This window comes from Balaenoptera ricei, chromosome 1, assembly GCF_028023285.1.
Source record: "Balaenoptera ricei isolate mBalRic1 chromosome 1, mBalRic1.hap2, whole genome shotgun sequence".
In the NCBI taxonomy this organism is placed as follows: Eukaryota; Metazoa; Chordata; class Mammalia; order Artiodactyla; family Balaenopteridae; genus Balaenoptera; species Balaenoptera ricei.
The window spans coordinates 44,679,122-44,693,021 of NC_082639.1; the positions used below are offsets into that span (position 1 = coordinate 44,679,122).

The 13,900-nt window shown below is 42.4% G+C and overlaps 1 protein-coding gene across 1 annotated transcript in view; it reads left to right on the plus strand.

The window, feature by feature from the left end:
- The first annotated feature begins 520 nt into the window (after window positions 1-520).
- Window positions 521-13,900, plus strand: part of CPT2 (carnitine palmitoyltransferase 2) — a 28,561-nt gene continuing 15,181 nt past the window's right edge. The window contains exons 1-2 of the mRNA XM_059922816.1: window positions 521-800; window positions 13,785-13,865. Coding sequence (XP_059778799.1) covers window positions 649-800; window positions 13,785-13,865 — 233 coding nt within the window. The 5' untranslated portion in view covers window positions 521-648. The remainder of the gene's footprint in view (window positions 801-13,784; window positions 13,866-13,900) is intronic.

Genomic DNA, 13,900 nt, shown 5'->3' on the forward strand with positions numbered 1-13,900 from the left:
CTGCTGGGCAAACTTGACGGGTGACTAGTAACGACAGCAGCCACCATTTACTGCTTACACCGCCAGGCACCGTACACACCAAGTTGTTTCATTTCACATCTAGGAACTTGGGGGCTGGGTTGAATATCATACCTCTACTTCTCAGATGAGGAAAGAGAGGTTTAAGTTTTTTCCCACGATCTCCCAGGGACAGGGTCTGGATCAAATTTATCAGATTCCAAAAGCTTTTTTCGGTTTCTCTTTTTCTCCAGTTCAGTTTCTATCTTGTTCCAAAACAGGAGAAGGGTGTGGCTTCGGAGCTCGGTTTCCTGCCGCCTAGAAAGCAGAAGAGAGACCAACAGAGCCGGGAAGAGACCACCGTGCTAGTCCCGCAGTGGGCTGGACCCTCTGAGCCGCGGTGGGCCTGTGGGCGGGCCCATCTGCGGGCGGGCCCATCTGCGGGCGGGCCCATCTGCGGGCGGGCCCATCTGAGGGAGGGGCCTTCCGTGGGCGGGCCCTTCCGTGGGCGGGGTCAGAAGGCCGGAAGTTGTTCCGCGGACGGGCGCAAACTGAGCGCGAGTCCGTGACGGGCAGTGAGGGCGGCGGCCTGGTCTTTGTAACCAGAACTCCGCATTCTCCGCGTTCTCGCTGCTGCCGCCTCCCGGGACGATGGTGGCCGGCCTACTGCTGCGCGCCTGGCCCCGGGGCCTTGCCTTTGGCCCGGGAGCCCCCAGTCGGCTCCTGAGCACAGGCTTCGACCCAGGCCAGTACCTGCAGCTGAGCATCGTGCCCACTCTGCACTACCAGGACAGTCTGCCCAGGTGAGCCCGGCCTCCCGGCCCCCGCCGTCCACACGAGCTGGGGTTCGGCCCCAGCCTCTCTCCAGTCATTCACGCCTATTCTACTGAACCCTCTTCCGCTTCCAAAGTTTTACCTGGGACGCTGCCGCATTCTCCAATCTGAAAATCCTGTGACTTTCAGGATCTCATGGCACTGGAACATCAGAATGCCCAAATTCTCTTCCAGAATCCCCCGCTCCCCCACAGCCATTATTCTCTCAGATTTTCTCTCTTGAGCTCTTCTCCAACTCCTCCAAAAAACCGACTTCCAATCAAATATCTAATTGTCCCTCACATTTCTCTCTGAAAAATGTCCAACCTGCATATCGCCAACACTACCCTTAGCCCTCCAACTAGGTTGTCTTCCCGCATTCCTGCACAGAATATGGATGGGTCAATTCCTGATATATAATAGTTCCTCTCCCTCAATTTCTCCCAGCACGCCACCTTTTTCATGCCTGTTACTCATAACCCTCAGCCCCACTCTCCATGCCTCCAGTCCTCTTGTATTTTAGCACGCTGTCCTCCCCCAAGCAGATTCAAGTATTCATCTTACCCTCCAAGTCCTCAGCATTCTAAGTCCAGTCTTCACCTGGAAACCTTTCACCCCTACCAAACCTTCCTCAACACTACCCCCACCCTCCTCCCTAACCCACATTACCCCCTGCAACTTCAGCCCACCCTCACAGAATTCTAGGCAGCACCCTCAGTACTCCTCCCCAAATCTTACCTTATTCACATTAGATACAGAGTCCACCCAAATTCTGTGCCTCCTCACCATAGCTACTCCCCCCACCACCACTTCTAAAACACTTCTTCCAGAATCTACGTCCCCTGTGAAACACAGCTCCCATACATCTTCCTCTCTCCTTCCCTCATCCGGTATTTTCTTTAATTCAGCTTCCAGTTTGCCCAGTCTTTGAACTCCCAGCCTTACTCTAAGCTGCCAGGTCTCCTCCAATATTAGAAATGTCCCTAAATTCCTTCACCCCCTAAATCCAAACTTTAACTTCTCTACCTACTCACCAGTTAGTTCCTGGTGCCAATTTCCAAATTTGTTTCAAAGAGCCTTTTTACTTCCTTTCTCCCCAAACTGCCATCAGGGATCTCCCTCCCAGTCCAGGGGCTGGAGACCCTACCCCATGAACAGAACAAAGACTGTCACAGGCATCAACCCCAACTACTAGGTTGCTGTTTTTCTCTACAGCCGGGAACCCCTTAACCCATTGTCATCACTGCCCATCCCCATCCTCTCAGGAGTATCATCTGAGGGATTCTTGTGAAATTACAGTGTGCAAACATCTAAAACAAGTTAAAATGAGATTATCTAGCCCCAATCCTACTGTTTAAATTTGGCAGGAGGATGGGGAAGAGAAAGAAAAAGTCTCTGCCTGTGAGATACGCCTTGACCTCCTGACTATGAGCTGAGCCAGTATGTGGGGGAAAGGTGAGGAATGACAGAGCCTATCTTCACTTGCCAAGCCCAGCAACAGATGGCCTTTAACTTTCAGACAGTCCCGGGCCCCACCCAGGTGTAAGATCAGAGGGGTTTTCTCCATTTTCGAATTGGAAAGCTGGGAAGAATATTAAGAATATCAAGATCATTTCCTCCAATCCACAGCACAGATATCTTGGAGCTACAAACAGTAGCGCTCATCACCTGTGTATAACTTTAAATGATGACTCCCTCCCCAGGCCTCCACCATCTCACCTGTGAGTTGGAAGTTAGATAAGATGAGATTCCTTTTATCTGAGATTCTGGAGAGGTAAAATGAATTGTCTTTCACACTCGTTTTGATGTCACACTTGGTGAAAAGCCCTGGCTTTGAAGTCTGGTAGAACTTAGTTTCAGATTCCGGATCTGATACTCTTTCTGTATAGCTTCAGGCAATTCAGTCAACCTCTTTGAGCCCTAGTTCTTACCTGTAAGGTAGGAACAGAACACACAATTCATAGGACTATTGTGAGGCTAGAGTGTGGTAAGATGCCAAAATAGGGAACTGTCCTTATTAGTTGGCATGGGAAGGACTAGTCCCTTAGTATTAAGTGGTCCAATTGGATCTCCCTTCCTCCTTCCCTCTTCCTTTTCCTATTATATCACTGCCTTTTAATCAAGTGGCTTTGGACTTGCTTTCCTCTAGGAAGCTTTGCACTATCATTTGCTTGGTTTTGTTTTTTTTTTTTAACTTTTGGGTTTGTTTGTTTATTTATTTATTTATTTATTTATTTATGGCTGTGTTGGGTCTTCGTTTCTGTGTGAGGGCTTTCTCTAGTTGCGGCAAGTGGGGGCCACTCTTCATCGCAGTGCACGGGCCTCTCACTATCGCGGCCTCTCTTGTTGTGGAGCACAGGCTCCAGACGCGCAGGCTCAGTAATTGTGGCTCACGGGCCTAGTTGCTCCGCGGCATGTGGGATCCTCCCAGACCAGGGCTCGAACCCGTGTCCCCTGCATTGGCAGGCAGATTCTCAACCACTGCGCCACCAGGGAAGCCCCCATTTGCTTGGTTTTTAGGTGTTACGTTTTTATCTTTGCTCTTTTTCAGTGTAGTCAAATATACAAAACATAAAATTTACCATTTTAACTATTTTTAGGTGTACAGTGCAGTTAGGTGGTTTTTTTAGGGTTCTATTTATACACACTGAGCAGTTAATCTCAGAATATAAAACTGCAAGTCCAAAGGAGAGAAAGGGTGGAACAACCTGACCTACACATTCACATTATTAATTTGATAAATATTTATTAATAGGGATTTGGAGACCAGTCAGTCATGGTGAGGAGCTTACTGTATAGTGGGGGAGATTTAACAGGTAAACAGTTATGATGTAATGGATAAGTGGCAAGCAGCATCTCATGGTGGTTACAATCATGAGATAGGAGTCAGATTTGATTTTTTAAAAAATTAATTAATTTATTTATTTTTGTCTGTGTTGGGTCTTCGTTGCTGCATGCGGGCTTTCTCTAGTTGTGGCGAGCGGGGACTCCTCTTTGTTGCAGTGCGCGGGCTTTTCATCGCAGTGGCTTCTCTTGTTGCGGAGCACAGGTTCTAGGCATGCGGGCTTCAGTAGTTGTGGCACGTGGCCTCAGTAGTTGTGGCTCACAGGCTCTAGAGCTCAGGCTCAGTAGTTGTGTCACACGGGCTTAGTTGCTCTGCAGCTTGTGGGATCTTCCCGGACCAGGGCTCGAACCCGTGTCCCCTGCATTGGCAGGCGGATTCTCAACCACTGCGCCACCAGGGAAGTTCCGAAGCATGGAGTCTTAACCACTGGACTGCCAGGGAGGTCCCTCTGACCATTTTTTAAATCAGGTTGTTTATTTGACGTTGAATTGTATGAGCTGTTTATATATTTTGGACATTAGCCTCTTATTAGTCAAATCATTTGCAAATATTTTCTCCTATTCAGTAGGTTGTCTTTTTTTTTTTTTTTGGATGGTTTCCTTTGCTTTGCAAAATCTTTTCAATTTGATTAGGTCCCATTTGCTTTTGTTTTGTTTTGTTTTGTTTTTGCTTTTGTTTCCTTTGCCTTTAGGAGACAGATCAAAAAAAATATTGCTGTGATTCATGTCAGAGAGTGTTCTGCTGATGTTTTCTTTTAGGAGTTTTATGGTTTCCAGTCTTACATTTAGCTCTTTAATCCATTTTGAGTTTATTTTTGTGTATGGTTTGATAAAATATTCTAATTTCACTCTTTTACACGTAGCTGTTCCATTTTCTCAGCACCACTTAATGAAGAGACTGTTTTTTCTCTATTGTATATTCTTTTTTTTTTTTTTTTTAATTTATTTATTTATTTTTGGCTGAGTTGGGTCTTCATTTCTGTGCCAGGGCTTTCTCTAGTTGCGGCAAGCGGGGGCCACTCTTCATAGCGGCGCGTGGGCCTCTCACTATCGTGGCCTCTCTTGTTGCGGAGCACAGGCTCCAGACACGCAGGCTCAGTAGTTGTGGCTCATGGGCCCAGTTGCTCCACGGCATGTGGGATCTTCCCAGGCCAGGGCTCGAACCCGTGTCCCCTGCATTGGCAGACAGATTCTCAACCACTGCGCCACCAGGGAAGCCCCTCTATTGTATATTCTTGCCTCCTTTGTCATAGATAAATTGACCATAAGTGTGTGGTTTTATTTCTGGGCTCTCTCTTATGTTCCATTGATCTATGTGTCTGTTTTTGTTCCAGTACCATAGTGTTTTGATTATGCTAGCTTTGTAGTATGATCTGAAGTCAGGGAATGTGATATCTCCAGCTCTCTTCTTTCTCAAGATTGTTTTGGCTATTTGGGGGTCTTTTGTGTTTCCATACAAATTTTAAAATTATTTGTTCTAGTTCTGTGAAAAATGACATTGGTATTTTGATAGGGATTGCATTGAATCTGTAGATTGCTTTGGGTAGTATGGTCATTTTAATGATATTAATTCTTCCAATCCATTAACAAGGTATATCTTTCCATCTGTGTCATCTTCGATTGTTTTCTTCAGTGTCTTATAGATCTTTTACCTCTTTAGTTAGATTTATTCCTAGGTATTCATTTTGATACAATTGTAAATGGGCTTGTTTCCTTAGTTTCTCCTCCTGATAGTTCATTGTCAGCATGTAGAATGCAACAGATTTCTGTATATCAATTTTGTGTCCTGCAACTTTACTGAATTCATTGATGAGCTCTAGTAGTTTTTTAATAAAGTCTTTAGGATTTTCTATGACGTAGTATCATGTCATCTGCAAACTCTGACAGTTTTGCTTCTTCCTTTTCAATTTGGATTCCTTTTATTTCTTTTTCTTGTCTGATTATTGTGGCTAGGACTTCCAATAGCATGTTGATTAAAGGGACAAGAGTGGAATTCCTTGTCTGGTTCCTAATCTTAGAGGAAATGCTATCAGCTTTTCATCATTGAGTATGTATTAGCTCTGGAGTTATCATATGTGGCCTTTATTATGCTGATGTGTGTTCCCTCTGTACTTACTTTGTGGAGAGTATTGTCATAAATAGATGTTGAATTTTGTCAAAAGCTTTTTCAGCATTTATTGAGATGATCGTAAGGCTTTTATTCTTCAATTGGCTATTGTGATGTATTACATTGATTTGTGGATATTGAACCATCCTTGCATCCCTGTGATAAATGCCACTTGATCAGGCTGCATGATCTTTTTATTGTATTGTTGGATTTGGTTTGCTAATGTTTTATTGAGGATCTTTGCATCTATGTTCATTGGTGATATTGGCCTGTAATTTTCTTTTTTGTGTGGTATCTTTGTTTTTTGTATCACGATGATGCTGGCCTCTTATTAATAAGTTTGGAAGCATTAATTCCTCTGCAGTTTTTTTGGAATAGTTTGAGATGGATGGGTGTTAACTGTCTCTACATGTTTGGTAGAATTCACCTGTGAAGCCATCTGGTCCAGGACTTTTGTTTGTTGAGAGTTTTTAAATTACTGATTAAATTTCAATACTGTTAATTGGTCTATTCATATTTTCTATTTCTTCCTGGTTCAGTCTTGGGAGATTGTACATTTCTAGGAATTTGTCCATTCCTTCTGGGTTGTGCATTTTATTGGAATATAGTTGTTCATAGTAATCTCTTACGATCCTTTGTATTTCTGTGGCATCAGTTGTAACTTCTCCATTTTCATTTCTGACTTTATTAATTTGGGTCCTCTCTTCTTTATTTGATGAGTCTGGCTTAAAGTTTATCAATTTTGTTTATCTTTTCAAAGAACCAGCTCTTATTTTCATTGATCTTTTCTATTTGTTTTTAGTCTATTTCATTTACTTGTGCTCTGTTCCTTATGATTTCTTTCCTTCTACTAACTTAGTGTTTTGTTTGTTCTTCTTTCACTAGTTCCTTTAGGTGTAAGTTTACATTGGTTATTCGAGATTTTTCTTGTTTCCTTAGGTAAGCTTATAGCATTATAAACTTCCCTCTTAGAACTGTTTTTGCTGCGTCCCATGAATTTTGAGTCATTGTGGGTTTTTTTCCATTTGTCTCCAGGTATTTTTTTGTTTCCTTTTTGATTTCTTCAGTGACCCATTGGTTGTTTAGTAGCATATTGTTTAGCCTCCACATGTTTGTGTTTTTTGCAGTTTATTTCTTGTAGTTGATTTCTAGTCTCACAGCATTGTGGCTGGAAAAGATGCTTGATATGATTTCAGTTTTCTTAAATTTTCTGAGGCTTGTTTCATGGCCTAGCTTGTTTTGAGGCTTGTTTTGTGACCTGTCCTGAAGAATGTTCCATGTGCACTTGGAACAGTGTATTCTACTGTTTTGGGATAGAAGGTTTTTTATGTATCTATTAGGTTCTCTGGTCTAACGTGTAATTTAAGGCCAGTGTTTCCTTATTGATTTTTTGTCTTGATGATCTGTACATTGATGTAAGTGGGGTGTTAAACTCCCCTACTGTTATTGTGTTACTGTCAATTTCTCCATTTAGGTCTGTTAATATTTGCTTTGTGTATTTAGGTGCTCCTATGTCGGGTGCATATGTATTGAAAATTATTATATCTTCTTCTTGGATTGACCCTTTGATCATTATGTAGTGTCCTTCTTTGTCTCTTGTAACCGTCTTTGTCTTAAAGTCTATTTTGTCTAATATAAGTATTGCTACCCCAGCTTTCTTTTGATTTCCATTAGTATAGGATATCTTTTTCCATCCCCTCAAATCAGTGTGTGTCTTTAGATCTGAAATGAATCTCTTGTAGGCAGCTTATATATGGGTCTTGTTTTTGTATCCATTCAGCCACTCTATGTCTTTGAATGGAGCATTTAGTCCATTTACACTTAAAGCAATTATTGATATATATATATTCTTTTTTTAATATACATTTATTTATTTATTTATTTATTTTGGGCTGTGTTGGGTTTTCGTTGCTGTGCACGGGCTTTCTCTAGTTGTGTCAAGTGAGAGCTACTCTTTGTTGCGGTTCGCGGGCTTCTCATTGCGGTGGCTTCTCTTGTTGTGGAGCACGGCCTCTAGGCGCACGGGCTTCAGTAGTTGTGGCACGCAGGCTCAGTAGTTGTGGCTCGCGGGCTCTAGAGCGCAGGCTCAGTAGTTGTGGCGCACGGGCTTAGTTGCTCCACGGCATGTGGGATCTTCCCGGACCAGGGCTCAAACCCGTGTCCCCTGCATTGGCAGGCGGATTCTTAACCGCTGAGCCACCAGGGAAGTCCCGATATGTATATTCTTATTGCCATTTTGTTCATTGTTTTGAGATTGTTTTTGTAGTTCTTTTTTGTTCCTTTATTAGTTTTGTTCTCTTCTCTTGTGATTTGGTGACAATCTTTAGTCTTACCTTTGGGTTCCTTTCTCTTTTTTGTGCGTGTTATCAATTATAGATTTTTGGTTTGTGGTTACTGTGAGATTTAAATATAGCCATCTGTGTATATACATGATTGGTTTTAGTTGCTGGTTTCTTAATTTCAAATGCATTTTAACAACCCTTCATTTGTACTCTCCTCTATATCATGATGACGGTTTTTGACATCATATTTTAGATCTAATTGTTTTGTGTATCCCTTAACTGCTTATTGTGGATATAGATGATTTTACCACTTTTTTCTTTTAACCTTCCTACTAGCTTTGTATGTGGTTGATGATCTAACCTTTTTGTATATTTGCCTTTACTGGTGAGCTTTTTCCTTTTCTAATCTTCATGTTTCTAGTTATGACCTTTTCTTTTTTGCTTAGAGAAGTCCCTTTAACATTTCTTGCAAAGCTGGTTTGGTGGTGCTGAACTCTTTTAGGTTTTGCTTGTTTTAAAAACTTTTGATCTCTCCATCAAATCTGAATGAGAGCCTTGCTGGGTAGAGTATTCTTGGTTGTAGGTTTTTCTTTTTTATTACTTTAAATATATCATGTCACTCCTTTCTGGCCTGCAGAGTCTGCTGAAAAGTCAGCTGATAACCTCATGGGAGTTCCCTTGTAAGTAACTTGTTGCTTTTCCCTTGCTGCTTTTAATATTTTCTCTTTATGCTTAATTTTTACCATTTAATTACAATGTGCCTTGATGTGTTCCTCTTTGGGTTCATCCTGTATGGGACTCTCTGTGCTTCCTGGACTTGGATGTCTGTTTTCTTTCACATGTTAGGGACGTTTTCAGCTATTATGTTTTCAAATATGTTCTCTGCCCCTTTCTCTCTCTCCTCCTTCTGGGACCCGTATAATGTGAATATTAGTACAGTTGATATCGTCCCAGAGGTCCCTTAAACCATCCTCATTTCTTTTCATTCTGTTTTCTTTTTTTTGTTCAGCATGAGTGATTTCCACTACTCTGTCTTCTAGCTCATTTGATCTGTTCCTCTGTATCATTTAGTCTACTCTTGATTCCTTCTAGTGTATTTTTCATTTCAGTTAGTGTGTTCTTCATCTCTGTTTGATTGTTCTTCATATTTTCTAAGTCTTTGTTAAAAACTTCTAACTTCTTGCTTTGTGTATCCATTCTTCTCCTGAGTTCTGTGATCGTCTTTACAGTCATTACCCTGAACTCTTTCTCAGGTAGATTGCCTATCTCCACTTCACTTAATTCTTCTTCTGGGGTTTTATTTTGTTCCTTCATTTGGAACATGATCCTTCGTCACTTCATTTTGCCTAACTTGCTGTTTTTATCTCTGTGTATCTGGTAGGTTGGTTATGTTTCCCAATCTTGGAGAAGTGGCCTTTTGTAAGAGATGTCCTATGCGTCCCAGTATTGCACTCCTCTTTTGTCACCAGAGCTATATGCGCTAAGGGTGCCCCTAATGTGGACTGCGTGGGTCCTTCTCCTGTGGTAGGCTGACTACCATGGGCAGTCTGATAGGCTTGGTTGTCCCCTGGTCTGGTTGGTTGCCAGGCCCTGCCGTGTGCAGAGGCTGCCGGCTGCCAGTTGGCTGGGCTGGGTCACAAGGTGGTTGGCTGCAGAGCTCCGGCAGTCCCAGGGCTAGTGCTGGCTCACTGGTGGGCAGAGTCAATTCCTGGGGTCTGGCTGCAGGGCCCGGGGGGCCCAGAGGTTCCAGATCTGGTGTTGGACTGCTGGTGGATGGGGCTGGCTCCTGACACAGCTGGCTGCGGGGTCAAGGGTGTCCCGAAGTTTGTGTTGGCCTGCTGGTGGGTGAGGCCAGGGCCCAACCAGTCCCAGGGCAGGTGCTGCTGGCCAGCTGGAGTCTGAGCTGGGTCCTCCAGCTGTGGGGCTGTTGTTGCCCTGGGGCTGGTGTCCACCAGCTAGTGGGTAGGCTGGTCCTGAGGCTAGAGCAGGCTTACTGGTGGGCAGGTCAGGGATTTGAGGGCTAGTGCCTGCTCACTGGTGGGTGCATCTGGGTCCTGTGGTCTCTGGCTGCAGGGCCCTGGGGGTCCTGGGTCTAGTGCCTGTGCACTGGTAAAATTCATACTTTTAAAGTGTACAGTTCCATGGGGGAGGGTTATATAATCACAGAGTTGTGCAGCTATCACCACTATCTAATTCATCACCTCTCCCCGTCATTAGCAGTCATTCCCCATCCCCCCAACACCCTTGGTAACCACCAGTCTACTTTCTGAAAAGTGACTTGTTTAAAATTTGAACTCGGGTTTGTTTGACTTCAAAGCTTAGGCTTTTCCAGCATAGCACACTGTCCTTAAACAAAGAACGAATCCACAGTTGACAGGATTATGCTCCCTTGCATACCTTTAGTTTTCTTCTCGTTGCCTGCTTGGAAGAGCCTGTGTAAGTGTCAGAGTCGTTACTGTCAGAGCAGGGGGGATCACCAATGGGAGTCAGAAGAGGGCAGAGGAGCCAGTCTTGAGAAAACTGGCACTTTTAGGGCAAGAGGACATAATGGAGGAAAAGAGAATCAGAAGAAGATGTCAAAACCAACAGGATGGGAGAAGAGAATCTCTAACTCCATCTTCTGCATCCTTAAAGGATCTCATGGTCTGCAGTCTGATGGGGAAGAGAGACATAAATACATAAATGTCACTAAAAATGATAGAGAAGAATATAGGGTCCTGGGGTGCATAGGGGGGTAAAGGAAGGTAATCAACTAATTCATTTAACACACATTGAGTACCTGTTCTGTGCCAGCCCATGTGCCAGTGGAGGTGAGAAAAGGGGATTCAGAGGAAGAATCCTAATGAGTGGTGAGCTCCCCTCTCTATACATCACCATAATCATGTGAGCCAACTCTGTGCATTTCTTCCCAGCTCCACATTCGGTGACATCATGTTGGTAGCTTGAACTTGGCCATGGTGGGAGATTTACAGAAATTGGTAAATGCTACAAATCAGGGCTTCACCCCCTACCAACCAGAGAGCTGGTTTACTAACCCAGCATTCCCTGGAGTGGATAACAGATGAGGATGGGGAGAAGGTGGTACAATTAGATTTGAGAGGAAAGAAACTTGTTTGATGTTGATGGCAGGTTGTGGAGGTTAGGAGGGTGTGGGTCCTTCCTAGAAGTTGGGAAGTGGCTTTCTTTGAGGAGAAATCTGAAGGCAAGTGGTATTTACAGAATAGTCAGATTTTGAGAAAGGTGAGGAGGTAGAAGAAGTTCCGGAGAAGAAGTTATAGAATATAGGGTAGTTTATTCAGAATGGAATGGGGGTTCTGCAAGATAGAGTGGAGGTGGCTAGTGAAGAATAATAGCTATGTTATTAAACTGGATGTTGCTGAGTGGGTCGAAGGGAATGGTTGGGGACAGGGTTTGTGCCTAAGGTGGGAGGTGTCAAAAGAGGAGGGAAGCAGGAAGCTAGGAGGGAAATGAAAAGGAGATGGAAGGAGCTGTCTATAGATATCAATAGGTATCTGGGTTCTACAAATACACATTCCATATGTGCTATATGTTTAGTGCCTACTATATGTCAGGTACCTTGTTAAGTTCTTTATATATTTATTTCATTTAATCCTCATAATGGTCCAGTGAGCTAATGTTTAACACATGGAGGAAGAAGGGCTGGAGAGGTAAGAAATTTTCCCAAGATCACCTAGATAGTAAGTGACAGAATCCTGGATGCAAACTCTGAGTTATCTGTGAGAGTCCAAAGGCTGTGAACCTAACCTCTCCATATACCAGCTGTGCTGGTGATAGACTTGTGCTGGGTGGGGCTGGAACTTGGCAGGATTTCAGATCTTTCTGTGAGGCAGTTCTTCTCTCCAACTTCCTGTGAGGCAGGAAATGGAGTCTGAGGGACATGAAGTAATTTGCCATCTATAACCATATCAGAGAGATTAAGTGACAGAGCTGGGACTTAAGCCTAGGTCCGATTCTAAATCTCCTTGTCTTTTCACCGTCAGTAGTTCTTATACTTTTAGATTTCACAGATCAGTAAAATTATAGGGGAAAATACTGTTATCAACATTATTTCTTAAAAAAAAAAGACCTTTAATGACTCTCACCCAAAAAGGGGGGATGGGACAATCTCAGAATTAAGAACAGACTTTTCATGTAAGCAAATTTAGCTTTGTGAAAAGCTCACTGTACTATCCATGTTTGTTTTATTTCCTTGTGAACCAGTAACTTCACAACTATGGCCATCTTCTGCTAGTATCAGATAATCCAGTCATATGGACAATGTTGTTATTTGACATTTACATTGAGGGTATTTTATAGAAGGCAAAAATAAAGACTTGGTAAGTTTAGCATATTCATTAAGTGATCTTTGATCATTTTTATAGAAAACAGGTGACTTTGTATCCATGATAAAAATTTTTTTGTAGAATCTATACTGCCTTAATTTAGTTCCATTGAGAAAATTCAGTTTGTTGTACTAATAACTCCAAAATAAATCATCACTCTGAAAACTTACTTTACCCCACTAAAGTAAGTTCAGGCTAGAGTTAACACTCCAGAATCTTTTTAGTAAGGACTGCTTTTATAAAACTGCCATTGCCTCTAATTTAGAATTGTTTAAAAAGAAGGTAAATTTTCCTTAATGTCCCTACTGTATCAAAACAAAGTCTTGAGAAAGGTAAGTAGGTAACTTTGTACTTAAGAGATAGCTGAGGTAGTGTTGGGGATTTTCTGCATAAGTCCACGTAAGGGGACCTACAGTGTTAAAGTGTTGTGAATGGTTACTCAGTGCAGCCTAAGTCCATGATGGCTGTAAATTCAGATTTATTTTTTGACATTGTATTTTGGATAAACATGCATTGAAAAATAAACTGAAGAACTACAGTGTATCTTATAGTAAGGTCTTAAACTGTGTTTTATGGATAACTTTTCAGTTTTCCTAAATGGCTGCTATATTTAGATATTTTGAATGTATCAGTGTTAATTTTGAGTTGGCAGAGGTAACCTAACAAACTTGGATTAAGTTTTGGTACTAGGGGATATATCTTTCAATAAAATTATTAACATGAAAAAAAAAAAAGTATGCCTCACGACATAGCCCTGGTGTTTTCATTTCACTGTGGACCTGTAACTTCATCGCCATAGCTGTCATTGGGAATCCACCGGTAGAGAATGATGAGTAAGTAAGCTGGAGGAAGACTTGGTTCTTCCTCACAGGACTCCTGGTGAGCTGGGCATGGCTTGATGGTCGATCCCATGGTTGGCTGGCCCATTGGACAGACCTGTGTTTCCCTTTTGTATGATTCTCTGTCATAAAATACACTAGAAAATTTAAAAATAAAAGTTTTTTTTTCATCTTGGGAGAGAAAAAGACAGTCGTTCAAACTAAGGGTAGAAATAAAATCAGTGCCAGTATAGGGTTAACACAGGTATTATAACTGTGACAGGAAACAGGAATTTTGGGGCAGCTTCTGCTTCCCCATTTGGAATCTGTTAGTATGTTTACTAATTCAGCTTATGAAATTCATCATTAATACGTCAAAAAGTTATTATTTTACTTAAAAAAAAAGAGCTACCAATGATACTTAAATTCATCTATTCTCATTTGTAAGTGGCTTCCTTTTGTTGTTTTTTTTTTGGAAAGAAGTTAATTATCCAGTAATTATTGGTTAGTTTGGGTTGGGAAGCTAGTTAGCCTCTTCCACAGATTGTCACCCTTACACTTGACCTTACTTTCTTCCCAGGCTGCCTATTCCCAAACTTGAAGACACCATTAGGAGATACCTCAGTGCGCAGAAGCCTCTCTTGGATGATGGCCAGTTCAGGTAAAAGCTGAGAACCCTGAATGGCCATGGATGGG